This window comes from Lepidochelys olivacea, assembly GCF_965140295.1.
Source record: "Lepidochelys olivacea isolate rLepOli2 genome assembly, chromosome: 8".
Lineage (NCBI taxonomy): Eukaryota > Metazoa > Chordata > Testudines > Cheloniidae > Lepidochelys > Lepidochelys olivacea.
This window is the reverse complement of record NC_140418.1, coordinates 47,849,246-47,869,748: the sequence shown is the minus strand read 5'-3', so window position 1 is coordinate 47,869,748 and position 20,503 is coordinate 47,849,246. Positions and strand designations below refer to the sequence as shown.

At 47.5% G+C, this 20,503-nt stretch overlaps 1 protein-coding gene across 3 annotated transcripts in view; it reads left to right on the top strand.

Moving 5' to 3' along the window:
- The window catches only part of PBX1 (PBX homeobox 1), a 238,946-nt gene that overhangs the window by 198,642 nt on the left and 19,801 nt on the right, over positions 1-20,503 (top strand). The window contains exons 6-8 of one of the 3 annotated variants that reach the window (XM_084636418.1): positions 6,139-6,187; positions 17,605-17,717; positions 19,008-19,097. In XM_084636418.1, the coding sequence (XP_084492544.1) occupies positions 6,139-6,187; positions 17,605-17,717; positions 19,008-19,097 (252 nt within the window). Of the gene's footprint in view, positions 1-6,138; positions 6,299-17,604; positions 17,718-19,007; positions 19,098-20,503 lie in introns of all 3 variants that reach the window. The other 2 variants (XM_084636417.1, XM_084636419.1) reach the window with 2 other exon arrangements.

Here is a 20,503-nt window from a genome sequence, read left to right as displayed (position 1 = left end):
GGTGACAGGTGAAGGGAGTAGCACCAAAATAACGGCCTTGTGTTTCTCCAGCAGGGCACAAATAACCAGGCAAGCTTCTCTTTAGTGATTTCCACAGCGGTGGTGGGTGAATTGTGGGGTGAGTGCTAGATTGGTAGCAAGAGAATAACTGGAGGCTGCATGGAACAATGGGGGGAAAGGCCCGTTGAGGAAGAGAGGTGTATTGGGAGGGGAAGTATTAGGGCAATCACCTGGAAGGGATGGAGATGGACCGGGCAGGGGTTGGCTGGGACATTGCAGAGTAGAGCCAAAGTGGAATTTAGGCAGTAGAGGTTGAGGGGGGGCATGCTGGGGGGGGCTGGGGGTGGCAAAGTGGAAGCTGAGCAAGGCGACCAAGAGATTTCTGGGGCAAGTGCTACATTTGGCAAGTGCGGGGCCTCACAAGCTACAGAAAAACCAACACACACATGTGGGGCTTGGCAGGGGTTTGCTTGCTGGAGCTGTGTGAGCAAGGCCCAGGAAGGAGACTGTGGCTAGAGTAGGGTTTCTGGTGTGAGGGTCTCATGGCTGGGGGTGGGAGGTAGATTTGCAGGGTTGTTTCTTTCCATCTAAAGGTATGGAGGGTAATTATTCTTGTATTTGCTGAATGCAATGCCTCTCTCATCTGCTGATGTGCAATTTCTGTGTGGAAACAGGATATTCACTAGCTACACCCCAAGGTGTGCCCATGTAATTAAAGGGGCAGGTGAATAGCCTCTGTGCCTCTGGGGTCTATAGCATTGACCGGCATACTGATGCAAGGCTTGAGCAGAGCAGCTGAGAATCTAATTTGCAACCGCCACGTTCTTGGGTGTCAATTATGCTCTGCCCCTTCCTTCACTCCATCCTCCCCTGTTTCTCCTAGTGCATTTGGCTGCCAGAGGCTGAAGTCTGGAACCAGTCAGCATGCCCTCCTATAGCCTTGCCCACAGCCAATCCACCTGCTTTCCGGGAGTCAGCCATCTTGTGCTCCCTCATGTTCGCAGACAGGTTTGTGGTGTCATTTGGGTCACGCATTCACATGAAGATGACAACAGTAACTGGGGCCAGATCTCAACCGAGTGTGGCTGTTCAGTTTCTCTGGAAGGAACATCAAATTGGAGACTGTAGTCATCTGTAATCATGAGGGAATCTTGCTAATTGCTCCTTAAATGCTCATGTAGTGACCTCCAATCAACAACCACATCATCGACATTAGAAGACCCAAATGACCATCAGTCCATCCCAAAGTTACACATGGAAAATGGGGCGCACTGGTTCAAAGAAACCAAGCAATGTCCTGGTGTTTTATCCCAAACTTTGAATTGACCCTGGATGTTTTTATGGGATCCAACATAGTTCCATTAACTTGTTTGTAATTCGCATGCCATCTCTGCACTCCCTAGTGCCTGGAGCAGAAAGAGCCAATTTCCAGGAGAAAAACTGTTCTTGTGATCTTTCTGAACAAACTGAAATAAGGAAACATTGCTGCTCTCCTAAGGATTTCCATTCTCGCATGGTTTTTGAGGCCAAAGCGTTACAGATAAATTGAGTGCTTATCCGCACCAGGTCAATGGAATACCCCTTTGAAAACTATGTGAAGAGAGACAATCTCCATGCGCTGTAACTGCCTTAGTTCATGCTGCCTTGGTCTATGCTCCTCTCAGCTCTCGCAAAGCAAACACAATTACCTTAGTTCCTAAGTTCATAGATTGTAAGACCAGAAAGGACCATTGTGATCATCTAGTCTGACCTCCTGCATGGCACGGGCTGAACCTCATCCAGTGATTTCTGCATCAAGCCCTTATCTTCTGAGTGAGCTTTTTTAGGAAGACATCCCATTTCTGTTACTTCAATGTCAGGCCTCAAAGGAAAGCCTAGATCCTGCTGAAAAGGGTGTCAGTGAACCAATCATTGGCTCTCTTCCCTCTGACTCAGAAGTGGAAGCGTTCCTGACAATTGGAGGTTGTATGACCCTTTTTGCAAGAGATGGGCTGTTAACTTCAATCTCATGGCCAATTTATGATCTCAGTAGTTCTATTCTGCCTCCCGAAATTCACCCCTCAGTCACAGCTGATAAGTTTTTCCCTTCCAGTGCAGTGTTACTGTGCATTGTTAAATAGCTGCTGCCGTCCCCTCCGGAGGTGGCCTCATTGCAATGGTGTGCCAGGGGATTTCTGTGCGAAGTTTGTCAAGCACTTTGGGATCCCTGCAGATGGAAGGCATCGCAGATAATCCCTTTCAGGAGGGATTATTTATCTGTTTTCCATGCAGTGAAACAAGCAGCAATTATTCAATGAGTGCAAAACACTAACTGGATACCAGTGACAAAATATCCAGCGTTTAGAAAGGGAGAAAAGTCTCAGCTGTATCCCCCGAATCCTAATTCAGGCTAGCAACCTAAGGGACAGGACTAGCCTACAGAAGACTGGCTAACTGTTCTAGGAAGTGACATGCCAGAGTAAATGGAATATTGGACTTTTCCAGTAATGGGTTTATGCATAGAGGCAGGATATCCGATTCAACGGGCCACAGGTCTGATCTGATTAGCATAAAATAGGGTTCCTGACTAGATGGATCAATAGCTTGAACTGGTGTATTCAGAAGGCAGGGTGCCAACGTAGATGGACTTGTCTGGGGAAATCCTGCATAAGACGGCATGGTTTCAAAAAGTGAAGCCAAGATGTTCAATAGTGATGAGTGATTTTGGGTTTCCAACTGGAAGGTCCACAGGGCACTTGATTTTCAGAGGGTGGTGCTTAGCACTTCCTGAACAGTGGCCTACCTGCACCCCCGTTCACCCCAAAGTTAAACATAACTATTCCTTTTTCATGAGAGCAGGTAGGTCCCAAGAGATTGCTGAGAGGAAGTGCAGGAGAAGGTACTTGGGGGCCTGTCTATGTCTGTCTAGTCTGGCATATTGAAACACTTCTGTTTCCGGGAAGCCTAGGGGCGCTCCACCAACACCAACAAATATGACATGGCAGAGAGAGTGCTCCAGGCCAGAGGGAAAGGGATTATTTTGGGGGCATATTGAGAGAAGGGTCATTGAAAACTGGCCACGATCACTGAGCTTCCAGAAACGAGCTCCCATAAAAGGGGAGATTACAGCTGACCCTAGCAGCTCTGTGTCTGTTGACCCTGCTGTTGGAACTTGATATGGACAAGACACCCAGCGTTGATTAAATCAGAAGCCTCCTATCACCATCCTCAGACCTTCCACCGTGAACCTCTCCTGAGATGAAAACAAATTCAGCCAACTCCCCCCCATCCCAAGCTCCATTATTCATTCCTGCCCCGGCCTCTGCACTCTTGGGCTCCATCTGGAAATGGAAGCATCAAAATGCCGAGAGAAATGCCACTGGAAGGAAAAGGAAGTCCAGTACTCTAGAAGAAAGAGCCTGCTTTCCAGAGAGTTACGGCTCAAGGTTGTAGACCCAAGTTTCTCAGACGAGCGTCTAGGTTTGGTAGAGCTTATCTGAGCAGAGCACGTGGTCTTCAGGACTTTGCCCTTCCAACCCACCCATCTGTTAGAGGTTTCTAAAGTGCCACCAGTAGTGGTTCACTTCCGGTGACTGGCAGGTGTAGCATGGGCCTTTCCTGAATCTTTTAACTATGTGGATAAGTCTCAATATACACATCAAGGATTGCACCCTGCAACCTCCATAATGATCCATTAAAGATCTGGAAATAGGGAATGCCATTGATATAACAAGGTGATGGGGACATGTCCGATTAGGTCCCCATCCTCTTTTGGTAGCGCAACCGGTGGTAAATCCAATGACAAAGACACCATTTCAATGGACTTTCAGCCTTCAAGAAACACAGTCCGGTTTCACTCCAGCCCTTTTTTTGAACAGTCCTTTGGGAACCTATTGATTTTTGCCATGACTGGTTTTTCTCTAGAAACAGAGGGACAACTCCAGATAAAACCTGAAGACACCCAAAACCTGCTTCCAAAACTCAAGCCCAAATCTTTCCAATATTTTAAAAGTTCTGTGCCAGTTTCAGTTCCACACCTGTGATTACCCTTAGTGCTGGTTACATAGATGGCACCAGAATGGAAGTCAAGAGATCTGGGTACTGTTCCCAGCATTACCACTGACTTGTGGTATGACACCTTCCTCTGCTGCAGTTTCCTCGTTTGTCCAATGAGAATGATACTTGCCTGCTTTTATAAAGTTGTTTGAGATTGATGGGTGCAACCCACAGTGTGAGGGAGGCGAGAGATTATTGTTAATAATGTCACCTGGTTCCAAATGGGACTGCATGTGCCAGGTTTGAGGCACACCAGAAATTATCAGAAACTTTCAGAAAGCTTGTTTTTGTGAGAAACGCAGCCTGATTTTGCCAACTCAAGAATTTTTTGTATTTCAGGTGAACACCCAGACTCTAAACTTTCGGGTGCTTATCCAGACCTTTTGGGGGTTACCCACCACAAATCTTTATGCAATTGACTCAAAGCTATGTTCTTTAAAATCCTCAGTGGATACTAATTGCCATTAATCAATTAGAGCCTAGCTGTTAATATCTCTCCATGGTGCTCTCTTAGACTGATTCATTGCATATGGCCAGATCCTCAACTTATGTCGACATCAGTGGAGCTCCACCAATTAACTCCAGCCACTGATCTGGTCCATTTCCTGAATTACTTCTGAAGAAGTTCAGTCTGTATTTATAAATCATAGTTCAATCTGTCTCGTTCTGAAATTCTGTAGATAGTCGAGGCGCCATGCACGCAGCAGACTCTGCAAAGTTCTGCTGAAACATCTTCATTGATGGCTGCCCTTGCAAACTTTCCCACCTCTGCATCTAGGTTGGGGATGCACAATCTGAGTTGACAGCTTGGAATTGCAACCACCTGGCAGTGAAATGGGGCACCAATTGAAATCCGAACCAAAAGAAGCAGACAGCAAAGCCCCTAACAATCTCCATTTTCTGTCTCCTTCCATTGGAAGCCTGGTCTGCGCACAGAAGTTGCACCAGTATATTAACTGATGCAAGCTCAATTGGTATAAATCAGGTTTAAATTGGATTAAGTGTCTACATAGGTTTCGCCCTGATTTAGCTAAGATGTTAAACCTTGAGTTATATTGGTAAAACTGTGTGTGTAGACCAGACCAGAGTAACCAGTGCAGCAGCTGTACCTGTAAATTCTTTTGGGACGTGCTCCAAAGAGCAGCACATGCTACTGTGATGGAGAGAGCATTAAACTAGGGTATGTTTGAGTATGTGTCTGGGGGGGGAATCACAGCTTCCTAGTGCATGGGACTGGCATTCTCATTAAAGGGACACTGCTTAGTTTTAGGCACACGGTTTCATTTTGTTTAAAGGAGCCATGGGACTGGAGTTTACACAATCAAATCAGAACAGAAGAGTTTCCTGGGTACCTAGATCGTTCAGCTGAAACGGTTTATTTAAAAAATGAAAATCTTTCTCTTCAGTGCAGGGACCCCGAACCCAGCAGCGTTCAGAACCAGGAAGTGAAACTGACCTGGCTGGCTCAAGCTTGAGTGGAAACCAGCAGGATAAATGATGAAAAGCAAATTAGATTTTTAAAATCCTAACACATTTAATAATGGTCTCGGGGGAGTTTTCAAAGTCACAAGCGGGAGCTAGACTCCCATTAAAAGACAGCTCCTGGAGTCCTGTGATTACGGGAGACTCTCAGCTTTTGTAAGTAAGCTTACAGCCCTCCATAATGGCAGAGAAAAGCTTTAAAACATGACCTGCGTGCACCCTAGAGGCTCAAATCCCAGAAGGGAAATGAAGAACTCCACCCCGATTTATTTTAAATCTCATGATTTTTAAGCCTGTCTCTTGATTTTTGGAACCTGTCCCGTGATTGTGGAATGCTAGGCACTGGCAATATTGTTATCTTGACAGTTTGCCCTTAATTGAAGTTGAAAGAATAGGCATGTGCTCGCCTTTGCATTGGTTTTATTGACTTTATACTGCTCTGGGGGTCACTGGGGTTGGGATGGAGTCAGCAGGTGGAATCTTTTCCTTGCAAAGCTTTTAGAAAAAACTGCAATGCTTTAACTTGCTTTATTCCCCATTCCTAACCCTCCCCCGTGTCCCCACCAACATATGTCAAAGGTGAAACGTTAACTTTTTTGTCTTTTCTTGAACTCGCTCTAGGTATCAAACTGGTTTGGAAATAAGCGAATCCGGTACAAGAAGAACATAGGTAAATTTCAAGAGGAAGCCAATATTTATGCTGCCAAAACGGCTGTCACTGCTACAAATGTGTCAGCCCATGGAAGCCAAGCTAACTCACCCTCAACTCCCAATTCAGCTGGTTAGTTTTTTTTTTTTTTTGGGTTGTTATTGTTCGTTTTTGGGTTTTTTTTGGTTTGTTTTTTCCTTTAATATCTGTGTTTTCTTTTCTTTTCTTTTTTCCGTTTTCTTTTTTCGGTTGGTTGGTTTTTATGTAATTTTTACTACAACAACAACAACAACGAAAAAAATATGGATTTAATTTTTTTCATTTTTTTTTCCGTTCTGTTTTTTCGTTTGTAAAAGCGATGTGATCATGCTGTGTAACCGACGGTAACGTGTTGGGGGTTTTGCATGGATTAAAAATTTGCTTGAGTTGCTTGCTCCTCAGGAGAAAAAACTTGTCCATGCACAATTGATTTACTTCACCAGGGGCTGAAAGCATGAGTGACCCTGATTTAAAAAAAAAGAAAGAAAAAAAAAGACCCAACACTTACAGGATGTTCCAGATCATGCTATTTTCAGTCTGTTTTGTGTGGACTTTTATACTTCAATTTTTTGGCTGCTCACACCATAATGTCTGGATCACCCGCAAGTATGTGTTCTGTGTGAATTTTATTTTTCGTTAATATCAGTATTGGGTGAGATCTTCTATCTTCAAGGAAATCCAGTGGGTTGGTTTGTCCATCCCCCACCTCTCCCCTTCCTTACCTGTTTATTGTGGGTTTCATTTCATTTGCTTTAAGGGACAAATGTGTGTTTGATCAGTTCCTCTTACCCAGATTTCAACTCTTTTGCTAAAGAACTATGACGTGCCCCCTGTTTAATTCTAGTGGCAATGTGTGCACAGTGCCACCAGATAGAATCACCATTACTCCAAAAGGGACATTTTTAGGTTCTTTGTATAGATTGTTCAAAACAATGGGAGATTTGAGACCTAATTAAAAGAAACAGAGGTTAACTTGATGGCTGCCATGTGATTTAAATTCTCTCTCTCTATAAATTATATATCTATATATGCTTATGTTGCTTAAAGGAGGGAAATGTGAATACATTTGGTTCTGTATCATTCAACTTGGTCTGTGATTATGGTACCCCTTTCTCCAGTGCATGAAGTGGGCTGATCTCAGGTATGCTTCTGAATGCAGGGCCAGCAGAGATGTTAAACAGGCAATGGGTATTTTGGTATCAGTGAAACTATTTCCTATTATTAGGAAACCTGACATCATGCCAGTACTTGGTATGGCATTTTCAGGCGACCTAAAGAAACATGGTCTTGACCCCAAGAATGCCCAGTCTGAATTAGACAGACATTGAACATGAAGGTAGAAATGGGAGGAGGATATATAGGGGGGAGGGATAGCTCAGTGGTTTGAGCATTGGCCTGTTAAACCTAGGGTTGTGAGTTCAATCTTTGAGGGGGCCATTTAGGGATCTGGAGCAAAAATTGGGGATTGGTCCTGCTTTGAGCAGGGGGTTGGACTAGATGACCCCCTGAGGTCCTTTCCAACCCTGATATTCTATGATAGGGTAAACAGGACAAGGGTTCAATCAAATAAAATAACATCACGTTGAATAGTGAGGGAACCATGATTCCAAAAAAAAAAAACAAAAAAACTACTCACTCTTTCTCCAAACAATCCCTCTGGGGCTTGAAACTCCAATCTATCCCCTTGCTGGATTTTTATCAGTTACTCCTTTAGTTCGCGTCCCATGTTGTGGATCTAAAGATCTGCACCCAAATCCTGCTGCTGACCCATGTGGAGGGTTCTAAATGGTTCTATGTGAACTACGGTTTTGTTTAGGATATAAACCATTTATGGTTCAGAGCACAAAACAGCTTCTAACTATTGGGGGTTAGGTTTCCCTGGCGATCAGGTTATCCCATAACTGCCCCACTGCATTGTTTCTCACATCTTCCTCTGTAGCCTCCGGTACTAGCCACTGTCAGAGGTAGGGCACTGGACTAGGTGGACCACAGGTCTGACCAGCAATTCCTGTGCTTCTGTGCCCTCTCCCCATCGTGCATGCAGGTTTGTGTAGGGTTGCTCAAAAGGGTCAGGCTGCACTCCCTGGTTTGTTGTTGTAGGGAAGTACTAGATGGCTTCCACACCTTTTTTCTTTCAGATACTTCTAAAAATTTGCAAACTTCTACATTCTTTTAATCACTTTGCAAATGGATCTTAAGTAAAAACAGCTGAGCAGACTGGGCCTCCTGATACTGGCAACTCTCCTTTTTAAAGGCATGGAGTAAATTCAGCTGTGTGTGTGTGTGTGTGTGTATTATATTTAATAATAATCTTTTTCAAATTGGAGGCTGTGAATATCAGAGTCCAGAATCCACACAAACTTGTAGCCAGGGTGTGTGATTTTCATTTTTCTCCTATTTGCTCAATTTGAGCCTGATCCAAAGCCCCTGGAAGCCAAGGGAAAGTCTTCAATCGACTTCAGCGGGCTTTAGATCTGGCCCATATCCAGCATAACAGCCCACCTCCAGTGGCTGTCCCAGTTGAATAATGGTGCAGTGCCGCTTTCTTCCTGTGACATTTCCCACAGGCAGGAGCATGGCTGTGTAACGGGTGTAAATTGTCTGGACCCTGCAGTAAACCATCATGATCCTGCACTTTCAAGTCCTGTGGTTAAAGCATAGGACTTGGACTCCTGGGTCTTGTTTCTGACTCTCTCAAGATGTGTGTCTACATCCCAAAATCATGTACCCTTCTTCTACCAACATTGCTGCACGCTGGTGCTAGCCCCGGAGGAAGTGCTAACGTTGGAGGGACACGAGTGATCTCAGTGCCGTGCCATGAAAATGTTCCTTCTGCTTTTAGCAAGGTCTCAGTGACCTGGGAAAAGTCTCCTCCCCTCCATGAGCCTCAGTTTCCCCATCTGCAAGATGGGATTAATGATGCTTCCTATGGGGATTGAGAGGCTTGGTTGGTAAGCAGTGATAAAGTGCTGCGAGCTCCACAGATGGAAGGCGCTGGAGAAATGCAAAGTAATGTTAGTTTTCTATCTGCATCTATTGTATACACCCAGGCTTGCCGTAACGCACCCCATGGGGCATAGTTCACCTACTGTTGAGGGGAGGGTGCTTTCACTGATAAAAATACATCACTGTCTTCCAGTGCCTTTTCACAGCAGCTTATGAGGAGTGATAGTGGGGTTAGCAACACACTGATCGTTGGGCTTACTTTGTCCTATGGCCAAAGACCCTCGCTGCTTCTTCCCTTTTCAATGGGGGAAAATGCCCCAGTCCTGACCCCTTTCTCAAACATCACCCAGGTTTGTCAATGTGCGCTGGTCTCTCTCGCTGTTAGCTCCTCCTGAGAAGACTGTTGCTAATGGTCTCAGAAGTCGCCCCCAGCCCCTCTGGGACACCTGGCCTTTGACAGGATCCACGGGTACTGGCAGGCTGCAAGAGGCAGCGCTATGCCTGGCTGTGATTCCTGGGCCCCAGTGATTGCCCCATTGCCAGCAGAGGCCCTTGTGCGTCAGACACTATGGGCCTTTGATTGCTGAGCGGTATCTCTGGCGTGTAATTGGAGAGCAGAACCCCGGTGACTTGACTGAGAGTCACTGCTGAGATAAATACCATCCTCTCATTTCTCTAGGCCCCATGTTTCAGAGCCTCTCCCCTCCCACAAGCATCGCCCTGTCTCTCCAGCTAAGAGCATCCTCCTGCCATGCCAGATCCTCTCTCTGCTCCCCAAGAGGCCTCTCTCATCTCTTCCTCGTGACTGACGGCTTTGTCAGTTTCACCACGGTAGCACTCTTAGGGTCTGGCTTCCTCTTTCCCTTCTGGAACGTCCGAGCTTTCTTTCCGTCAGCGTGTGATGTTTGGACGGGGAGCATGTGCTGGGGGGAGATGCCAGTCTAGCTGCTCTGTGCACTGTCATCCTCCATGAGTGCAGAACAGCTACAGCTGCGCAAGCTTCCCCCAGACACCACTCCAGGAAACCATCTCTACCCTGAGCTGCAGAAATCTGCACTTGGAGGTGGGAAGCGAGTTCAGTCCCATGGCTAATTAGGACCAAGCACAAGGGTGGTTTTCCTGATGTGGGATGCCTGCCTACTAGGAACTGCAGCAAGACCAACCCAATTCATTTCACACTGAAGAGCTGCTACCAATCTGGGTTGGGTCCGGACTGGTGGCTAGATGTCAAAGGCTGTGTCATGCACTCCATGAGCCCACCAGTCCCCCCTGTTTAGTTTCTGGCAGGGAAGCCCTGCTTTACTGTATTTGCAGCTCACCTCCCCATTAGCACATGTGTTTTAACATGACGGGCTTCTTGCACACTCACCTCTGCCTCTCAGAAATCAGCCAGGTAATGGAGGCTAGGCTAAGAGGTCTCTGGGCATCGCTGGCCCTGATCGGTCTGATAACAAAAACAAAATGGCAAATATCTATCCACATTGTATCCCCGCTCCCCACCACCCTTCACATGTCACTGTCTTCTAGGTTCTGTCAGCGAGCAGAGGAGGGGATCACGATTATACAGTACCTAGCACAATGAGGCCGGGATGCCGAGTTGGGCGGCCAAATGCTATTGCAGCGTTAGTGTTAGATGATTAATTATAGTGCTGAGCAGAACTGGGAGTGGCTGATGGGATGGCATGACAACCAACTGCATTGTGTATATGCAACAATCCCCGTCTTGTATTGTGTAGATTCACAAGCATGCATGGATACAAGTGGCTACCAGTATGTCACCCATGGTCTCCTGTTTTGGGAAGAGATCAGCATAGAAATGCCATCTCTGAAGGGCTCCCCCATACCCCACTTTCCCCTACCTCCACCACCCTCACTGAACTGGCTCCCCTTTCCCCAGTATCAGGAGACAGGGTAAGTTGCAAGGAGAGGTTGCCCCGCAGGGGTGCTGATGAGGTGTCAAAGAGAATGCCTCCGGAGCTGAGACACGGGTAGGTAAGCAGATCCTGGCAGGGGAGCTGGGGGCAAGGAGAGGTAGAATTAGTGCAGGGGGGAGAAGAGAGCAGGGAAGCAGAGAGAACAAAGTCAGAGTGTAAGAAAAGGGAGGGGAAGCAAAGGCAATCCATCCTGGGGGAGCAGACACCTCCTGTCAATCCCATGGAGAAGGACTGCCTTTGGTGAAAGTCCATGCTGGAGCCAGGAGGGGTTAGTGGAACAGAGGAGGCCAAATGGCTGGAGCTCACAGAATAAAAGGTGGGGAAGGAGGGCAGAAGAAGAAAGGTCCCACATGGGATTCTGGCAGTTTGGCCCAGGCTGGTATTCCCTGGCCTGGGAGCATCACAGACTAGGGAGTGGTGCCTTTGGCTGATAAGAGGCATATAGAGTCCTGCCCAGTCCTTAGAGGGTTGGAGTTTGATGCCAAGAACCATAAAAAGCACAACAGACCCCAATGACCCCTTTTGGATGCTCCAAATGGGCTAGTGTAGCTGCATCCTGTCTGCCTATCCAATCCAGGCAGCTTGCAACATGAGCTGCAGCCAGCGTGATTCGGGTCTGGGAGGGCGGCCGTGCTGGGTGAGGAAGAGGCAATGTTTACCTACCTGCTGCAAAAGCACCTTCCTTTACGGCTCCTGGACACCCAGCCCTGTGCCTGCAACCGCAGCAGCCAGCTTGGCTGTGACAGGTCTGTATTGTGCAGAGCCCCGAGGCAGCAGCAGCTGATGGTGATTGTTGTAGCAGGTAGACAGATGGTAGAAGAGTGAGTGATGAGTGGATATCAGTCCGGAGCACGACAGACTGAAGGTGCAAGGGGAGAAATGACTGGGAGACGAATGTGGGTAGAGCCCAGTATGTTGCCTGTCTAATGGTGTCATTTATTGAACAGTGGTATGGGCGTGCATGGTGCTGTACATGGAGATCCCGCAGGGTCCCTGCCCCCAATTTAAATGGCCAATGACAAAGAGGGAGGGGGTTCTGGGAGGAGGGGCACACACAGTGAATCGAAGGGGCACAGTTTGGGTTTTTGATACATTTTCAGTTCACAGGGCAGGTTTCAGGGATTACAGGAAATGGGGGTGCTGAGGAGGGATTTGATGAAGAGGGAGGCTGTGTGCTGGCTGGATATTCCAGCACTAGGGCCCTTTGGGTGAACAAAGGAGACATGGAGGCAATGGAATTGTCAGGGCCCAAGCAGGAGAGAAACGAGCCGCTAGAGATGGGCTGAAGGCATGGAGCTTTGCAGAGCCCTGAGCGGAGGGACCAGACTTTGGAATTGGAAGGGAATGCGGAGCAAAGACGGGTGTCGTAGAGCAGTGGGCATGGGAAGCGATTTAATGTTACTCCCGCTGCTTTCCTCGGGGGTGCCCATGCTGCTGGAGTTTGGTGCTTCCGTTGAGTCGAAGAACTCAGCAACACATGGACGAGGGTAGGGATCACATCTATCCAGCCCCAATCCTGAGATCCGCTTATGCCTCACCCTGAGCCGCCCGGCCCCCTCCCAGGGCACGCAGTCTGAGCTCTCTAGGCTCAGAAGTGCTGAGCAGCGCAGCTCAGCTAGAGCTGACGAACCTCTGACAAACAACACCCTGCACCCGCCTTGTCAGTGCGGTGTCCAGAGGAAAACTAGCTGCAGAGCCCCCAATCCTTTTTTATGTTGCTCTTTAAGGGGACTGCACCACTGGGAAACCAACACCCACTTTGTCTGTAACAAGCCCGAAAAGCCAACAAGCCTTCTGCCTTACCTGATAGCTGCTGAGCCTCTTGTCTTCTCTTACCTCTGCCTTCCTCTGTCCTTTTGTGGTAGCATTTGGTCACATTAGGTGGAAATCCAGCGTAAGCTCTTCAGGTTGGGAGCTGTATCACTGGACGTTCAGGTGCCCTTTGCACTTGCAGCGCTGGGTAAATAATTGTAAGTTTCACTGTCCATGTTAAGTGTGACATGCAAAAAGGAAGCCAAAAAACAATGAGGCCAAAAAAATGAGATGTTCAGGGCAAGATCCTCAGCTGATGTCAAGTGTCAGAGTTCCACTGAAATCACCAGCCTGCGACGGGTTCTTCCATCATTTAAGATGGTTGTAGAAATGCTGAGAAAAGTATTTTGCATGTCTGGTGCCAAATTCTGCTCATCAACAGAGACATGCAGCTCCCGTTGACTTTAAACAGCAGTCGCACGTGTGTGGCTGCAGGCAGAATTACTGGTCCTGGGTTTCATCTTGGCAGTGATGACTTAGGTGGGTTCAGTGTGATAAAAGCCCATCACGTTATTGGGGTCCAGAATGTTTCATGGTATGGCGCAGCAGACAAAGTTGTGACTTGATTTTCGCTACAATGGGCACAGCAATGATTTGTATAACATGCCCTTCTTTGTAATGCCCTTTGAATGCAGCATCACCAGGCACTTCACTGAGAGCGATTAGTAAGAGGAAAGGAAGTATTTCTTCACACAACACACAGTCAACCTGTGGAACTCTTTGCCAGAGGATGTTGTGAAGGCCAAGACTATAATATGGTTAAAAAAAGAACCAGATAAGTTCATGGAGCATAGGTCCATCAATGGCTATTAGTCAGGATGGGCAGGGATACCCATCTGTTTGCCAGAATCTGGGAATGGGCAACACTTGATTACCTGTTCTGTTGATTCCCTCTGAAGTAACTGGCATTGGCCACTGTCAGAAGACAGGATACTGGGCTGGATGGACCTTTGGTCTGACCCAGTATGGCCATTCTTATGTTCCTATGAAATGTAGGATTCAAGGTGGGATTGAGGAGTGTCGAGGGGCACTTGGGAATAGAGTGGTGGGACAGCAAGGAGGTTGAAGCAAGTGGAAATGAGGGAGAAGGATTGGCAGTGAGCAAGTCATGAAGATGTTTGAGTATTAGGGAGCAGTTGGGAACTGGATGTGGAGATCACCGGAATTAGAGGTGGAAAAGACCTGTTTAGACATGTCTAGTTAATCTCCCCTCTGGGATCAGTGCATTCAAGTTGATGCTGAAAACTGCCACCAGCAACAACCTGGTCAATTGCCCTTGTACCTGAAATGGCCAAAAGTTTCTCTGCCAAAAAGGCAAAAATAACTAAATGAAACCTTGCAAAGGGGCTATTCCGGTATCCTGCATGATTGATCCGGGTGGCACACGATCTACAAGGAGGCTATGTCCCTTTGGGATTTGCCATGATGATGAAGTTAATCTCCCCTTGGCCAATACAGGTTTTCCTCTACAGCATGTTCCCCAGTGCCTTGAACTGATTGGTTTTAAGTGGACCAAGTGTTTAAGCTTCTGTCACTTTCTGTGGGAGGCTGTTGTGTGGCTGAAGCCCTGTCACTGTCCAACCTTCATCCCAAATTTAATATTTATTTTCCTCCCATTACAACTAGTGGTACCTCCTCAGATCACAGTTTATCACCCTCCTTGGAGGTGGTGCTCTTCAAGGATGTGTGAACGGTGACATATCCCCCACCACACACTTCAGTCATTGTGGGGCAATAAAGCAGTGAAAGTGATGGAAGAAGAGAGGATGGATGGGAAGCCAATAAAGAGAATGGAACTGGGAAGTTACTGATGAGAAGCCAGCTAAGGGATGAGTGGTGCAAAGGTCTTGGGTTATCATCTGCTAAAGCACAGATGCTAAACAGCAGCAGCTGCTACAGGTGCTTTTCCTGTCAGTCAATTATCGTTATGGTTTGCATTATGATAGCACCCAAGAATCCCACGCAAGGCTCAGGGACTCTTTGTGCTAGGCTCTGTATGAACATGTATCAAAGCAAAGAACCCTGCCCCAAAGAACTTACAAGCTAAAGTCCGTTGTTACATTTCAGCTCTTGGGGATCCTAGGTCAGGCTGTGGTGACCCTTCAAAAGCTAGAGCCACGTAACATGGGACCCTTAGAGTGACAGATTAGATCTGTGATGGAGTCTCTTCTGATTGGTGCATTCAGCTAGTACCTCCTAAGCTCATGGATGCCACTGGAGTCTTCATTCTGATGGCACCTCTTTTCCCCCCTCCCACACCAGTGTATTAGCCCCTCTCAGCTGCTTCTCCACGACTCTGGGCCCTCATCATTTTCACACATGGCTTGTACATAGACAGCAGAATGCTGAAACAGCACTACCGACAGCGGAAAGGGCTGTCTCGGCAATTACTGCTCTGATGCAAATGCATCCGTACATGGAGCGCATTGGTATGCGCATATTTATGGTTGCGTCTCCATCAGCAGCAAGACGTATTTAACATTTATGTAGGCACATCTACGGTAAGAAGATGCTGTGCCAGTAGCAGTGGATATCTTCCAAATGGCCTCTCGCACGCCCCTCATGATTGCCAAGACACTGCCGCTATTCAGAATTAGAGTTTGCGGCTGTTTGTTTTAGTTTTCTCCATTCTGCGGTCTGGTTTGTTAACTTTCAATCAAATATCAGTGAGGTGTATGTTGTATGTATGTATTTATTTATTTGTTTAAAACCAGCTGGGGGCGGGGGGGGGGAGGGATAAAATAGTGGCCGTGGTGGAGATCGAACAATCCCATGCTACTTGGGGAGGGAGTGTTGTCTTGTGGTTAGTGCAGGGAGCAGCGGCGGAATCTTGGGGTCTGCTCCCGTCTCTGCCACTTGCTGCGTGCCCTTGAGAACATCATTTCACCTCTCCGTGCCAGCTGTTAAAGGGGAAATAACAATTCTCTACTACCGCTTGTGGGGCTAAATTCACTGAGGTTGGCAAGGTGCTTGACAATCCTCAGAGGAAAGATGCGATACGAATGCAAAGTAATACTATTGTCATATACTTTTACCTTTCAAATAATAACCCCGGGGTGCAGAAAGGAAATGGAAGTTCTTTGCCTGCTAAGCCAGAGATGTGGAGGTTTCCGTATTCTTATCTATTGAGTTCCTATTGTTTCTTATTCTTGGATTATTCTCTGCAACACACCGGACAGTGTTTCGCAGCAATACAGCCACTGTAGCCTCTACTGGTTTGTGTTCTTTCCAAGCACATTTAGGGTCTGATCCACTGATGTCAAGCAATGGATGATGTTGGTTACAGTGGGCTTTAGGTCAGGCTTTTATTGCTGAGTGATCTTCCCAACTCTCCTTAATTTTGAGACCTTCTACAGTCTCACGTGGGAGGCCCTTGTGAAGAGACACTCCAAGAGTTAACACCTGCACCGGCCAAATTCTCACCAGTTGACTTCCTGTCCCCTTCTTGGAAGCAGGTTCCATCAGAAGAGCCTCCCTGGGTGGGATTATTCACTCCCTCTCCATGACAGGAGGAGGGACCTGGGCTGTTGATTTGTTTCAGAGCTTACGCATGACTCATTGCTGGGCAATTCCACCAAGACGATGGTTGCCGATCTGGGTTTGTAGGGGGTGGGGAGGGTAATTTGAGCAGCTTGGGATTGGATCAGTACAGTGGAGCTGACCTGGGCCCCTGAAGTCTCCCCCTTGCCAGGTGAACGTCATGTTTATAACCCAACCTTGCACGTTGAGCTTTCTCACACTTAATGCGCGGAGCTGCACGAGAGTTTCAAAATAATCCCGGGAAACCATTTTTTTCCACGCGTTCCGGTTGTGCAATGGTTTTGTTTCCTCTGGTCGTTGGGCGGGGGAGGTGGTCAGGTACCTCAGAGCTGGAAGCAGAAAACCTTGTTTCTGCAAAGACATTTCTCTGTCCCACCCAGTTGTCTCTTTATTATTAGCAGTTGCGACTATTGCATGCGGTGAGATCCCTGATCTTCAATTTGCTTGCAGAATTCACTGTTGCTAGGCGGCTGGCATGGAAAGGGGTAGGGGATTCTCTGATGGTCCATCATGGGTGCTTGAGTTGCCTAACCAATGAAGCCAGAATGGAAGTGTGGGATGTCAAAGGATGTTAAGAAAAGGCTATACGATGCCTTCCCGTCCTTGTGAACCTTAGCTCATGGATGACTGCTACCCCCACCTGATGAAGTTGTCCATTAATGGATTTATCGTGGAGGGAGCAGCACCCCTTCTTTTATCACCTCACCTCCGCGAAAGCACATTCCACGCTCATCTCACCAGCAGACCTCCTATGAACATCTGTGGGAGTTCTGTCCCGGGGACGAGTAAATAATCTGCCCTTTATGCGCTAAGCTGTTCAAAACTGTCTAAAGGATTTGGATGTGCTCAGATGAATGGGAATTGGGCATCCCAGTCCCCTAGGCTGGTTTCGAAAATATCCGTCGTTCCCCCTCTCCCCCCAGTTGGGAAGCTGTTAAAGGATAAGCCTTATGTTGAGATGTAATGATGTGTGGCTTTGTATAACCTCAAGTTTGCACCCTTTTTTTTTTTTTTTTTGCTTGCTCTGTTCTTCATACTACTAACCTACTGTGTGTTTTGTTTTCATTTTGGGGTTGCTTTGCATGTCGTTCCTTCCTCTTGGCTGAGAGTTGCGGGGTGGATCCTTTTCCTTTCTATGATTCAGGTGCCTCACTCTTTCCTTTCCAGGTTCTTCCAGTTCTTTTAACATGTCAAACTCTGGAGATTTGTTCATGAGCGTGCAGTCACTCAATGGGGATTCTTACCAAGGGGCCCAGGTTGGAGCCAACGTGCAGTCACAGGTAGGGACCCATCCGATGTGCTGCCAGTGAATGCGTTAGTGTTGGAAGAGCCCTTGATTGTATTGGCATTTCCCACTCCGGTCCCAAAAGAGAAATCTTAAATGGTGCAAACAAACCAATCAGACAAACCAACAGGAAAAACCTCCCGACCCCCACCAAACCAAAAAAAAACCATTGTCTTGGGGAATCTTGCCCACACTTTGTGAATGCATTTGGCTCTGGCTTGTTAGTTTGTGTTAGGAGAGGTTTAAAAGAACAGGTGTGTGCTCAAATGAAATTAGCCAAGGTCTAGCTCGCTTGCTTTATTTTTCAAGGGACGGGACCAGATGCTCGTACTGGCGTTTCATTTGCAAGGCTTCCACTCGTTCGTTTGATGCTGAAGCTCGGTATCTGCTGAAAGAAGAGCAATGCTGAAATGTACAAATACGCCCTGTTTTAATTAACAACCAACAGCACAGGCTTAGGCAGCCATACAGCCCCTCTCGAGTCCAGTGAGACAGAGAAGGGCTTTGGGCATCATTTCAGGAGTGTCAACAGCTTTGGACAACAGAGGGTCATGCCCGCTAATTATCTTAGATGCACATAACATTTTCTATAGACTTCTTGCTTCCCATCCACCACCAACAACTCCATGGGTCCAGTTGGCAGTCAGGGCTTTGCAGCTGGTGGGAGGTGATGCCCACTCAAACATTTCCACCTTGGCAAAGAGAGTTTCTAAGCCATCCCTGTTGTCACCATGGATGCAGAACAAGGTGTCATTGACGGGGATCAGCCAGCTTGTGGCGTGGGATGGTAATTGGGGGAGGGGAGCAGCAAGGCGAGGTTTGGGAGGGATGGTGATCTATTGCAATGGTAGGCATGCACACATTCCGTGCCCTCCGGAAACAAGCAAAGAAGTCACATGAATGACGCTCACCTAGACTTTGCGTCTCTTTGGTTGACATGGGCATCCCAGTGGGTTGAAGCATGGAGGGGCAGACAGAGGGAAGGGGAGCTAGAGTTTCCTTCCTGTGCATAATCACTGAGTTAGCTGCAGCAAGGAACTGACTGCCCCTGTTGAGTTTTCTTTCCTCCCCACTGTCTTTGTTGCAATGCTCAGAACTGACAACCGAGAGTGACAATGCCGGCGGGGGGAGGGTGTCCTCCATCTTCCATCCCAAAAGTCGCCCTGCAAATGATCACAGTGTTTGGGTTTTTGATAACATGCCGAAATACAAACCAGAGTGGCTTTGCCTAATAATCTCTCTCTGTCTCTAATTTTCTCTTTTTTGTTGTTGTTGGTCTGTTTAGGTGGATACCCTTCGCCATGTTATCAGCCAGACAGGAGGATACAATGACGGGCTCGCAGCAAGTCAGATGTATAGTCCGCAGGGCATCAGTGTAAGAAAAATAGGCTTGTTTTTCTTTCTTTTTTTTTGTGTGTGTTTCATTTTTGTTCTCTCACTCCCAATTATTTCAAAGCCATAGGGCTCAGAATGCCACTTAGTAGCACTTGTCTTAGCTTTACGGTCACCTAGTTTATTGCTTCTGTATCGGTCACGCCAACGGCAGAGTTCTGCCCACAAAAAGTGGTGATTGGGCAGGCTTCATGCAGGCAGCTGGCGTCTAGGCCTGTCAGACACGATCAGCGTTTGCAAGGCACCTGCGGCCACATGCGTTCAGCTGAGAGGAGCTGCTAAACAGGTGACACCTAGTAGAGCAGTGGTAGGGAATGTCACCACAAGCCAGGCCTTGAAATCTCCACAAGGAGGCCAATGGCCAGAGCCCATCATGGACAGAGCCAGGGTCTAAAAATAACGCTTCCCCTAGTTGGCGTCTAAAGCCAAAAAATGATGATGATGATGATGATAAAAAAGAGGGGGAGGGTGAAAAAACATCTTCTACTTGTTCTTGGGTGCGCTGGCGGCTCCCAAGTAGCATGAAAATTCATAGCGACAAGCTGTGTCGTACAGAGTGAAATCGATCAGACAGACACAAGGAGAACCGAGTGTAGATTCGGGACAGCAATCCAACTTCATTTCTCAGATCAATCGTCCGCCATCTCAGCGGCAGTGACAGCAAGCGGGGACAAGAGGGCAGCCTGGAAAAGGAAGCTGTTCTCGAGGAGTGGTTGTTTTGTTTTTCTCTGGCCCTTTTAGAGGTCACGGAATCAGGCTGGGGATGCTCGGAAGAGGGAAATGTGTTTGCAATGTGGTTTTGTTTTTGGTGCATCTGACTTGGGAAGAGAGGGAGGGAGAGAAAAGGAATCCATTGGCGGTGGGGGCAGAGGAGAGGTGAAGGGTTTAGACCCCTCCCTGTCTCTCCAGATAGCCTTCTGGATCCATACGCAGCCCACCCAAGGGGATCTGTTCCAAACTTGCCACCTTCACTGCAGGAATGGGCAGGACGCCCTTGGTCCCACCAGGCGTTCGCCGTGAGTTCATGTCATTTTGAAACAAAGGCACCGGGAATGAGATATGATATGAGTGGAAGCATTAAAACAACCTCCCTGCGCTCGTTCACTCTCTCTCTCAGGCGGGACATGGCATCTAGCCGTCTCCATTCTCTCAGTCTGCGACCAGCTCGCACGAAGGGAAGCCCCTTGCTTTGATCCCCCTTGTATTTCCTTTACGGAGCCAAATGGAGGCTGAAATTAGAGATTTTCCAGCGTTAGGCAGAAAATCAAGACTACATGGCATTGGGATGGCCAATAAAAATTTAAAAATCCACCAATGCAGGGGTGTAGCTAGAGAACACCACCACACATGGAGAGAGACACGTGGCAGAAGGCTTGGCTCGTTGCTTTT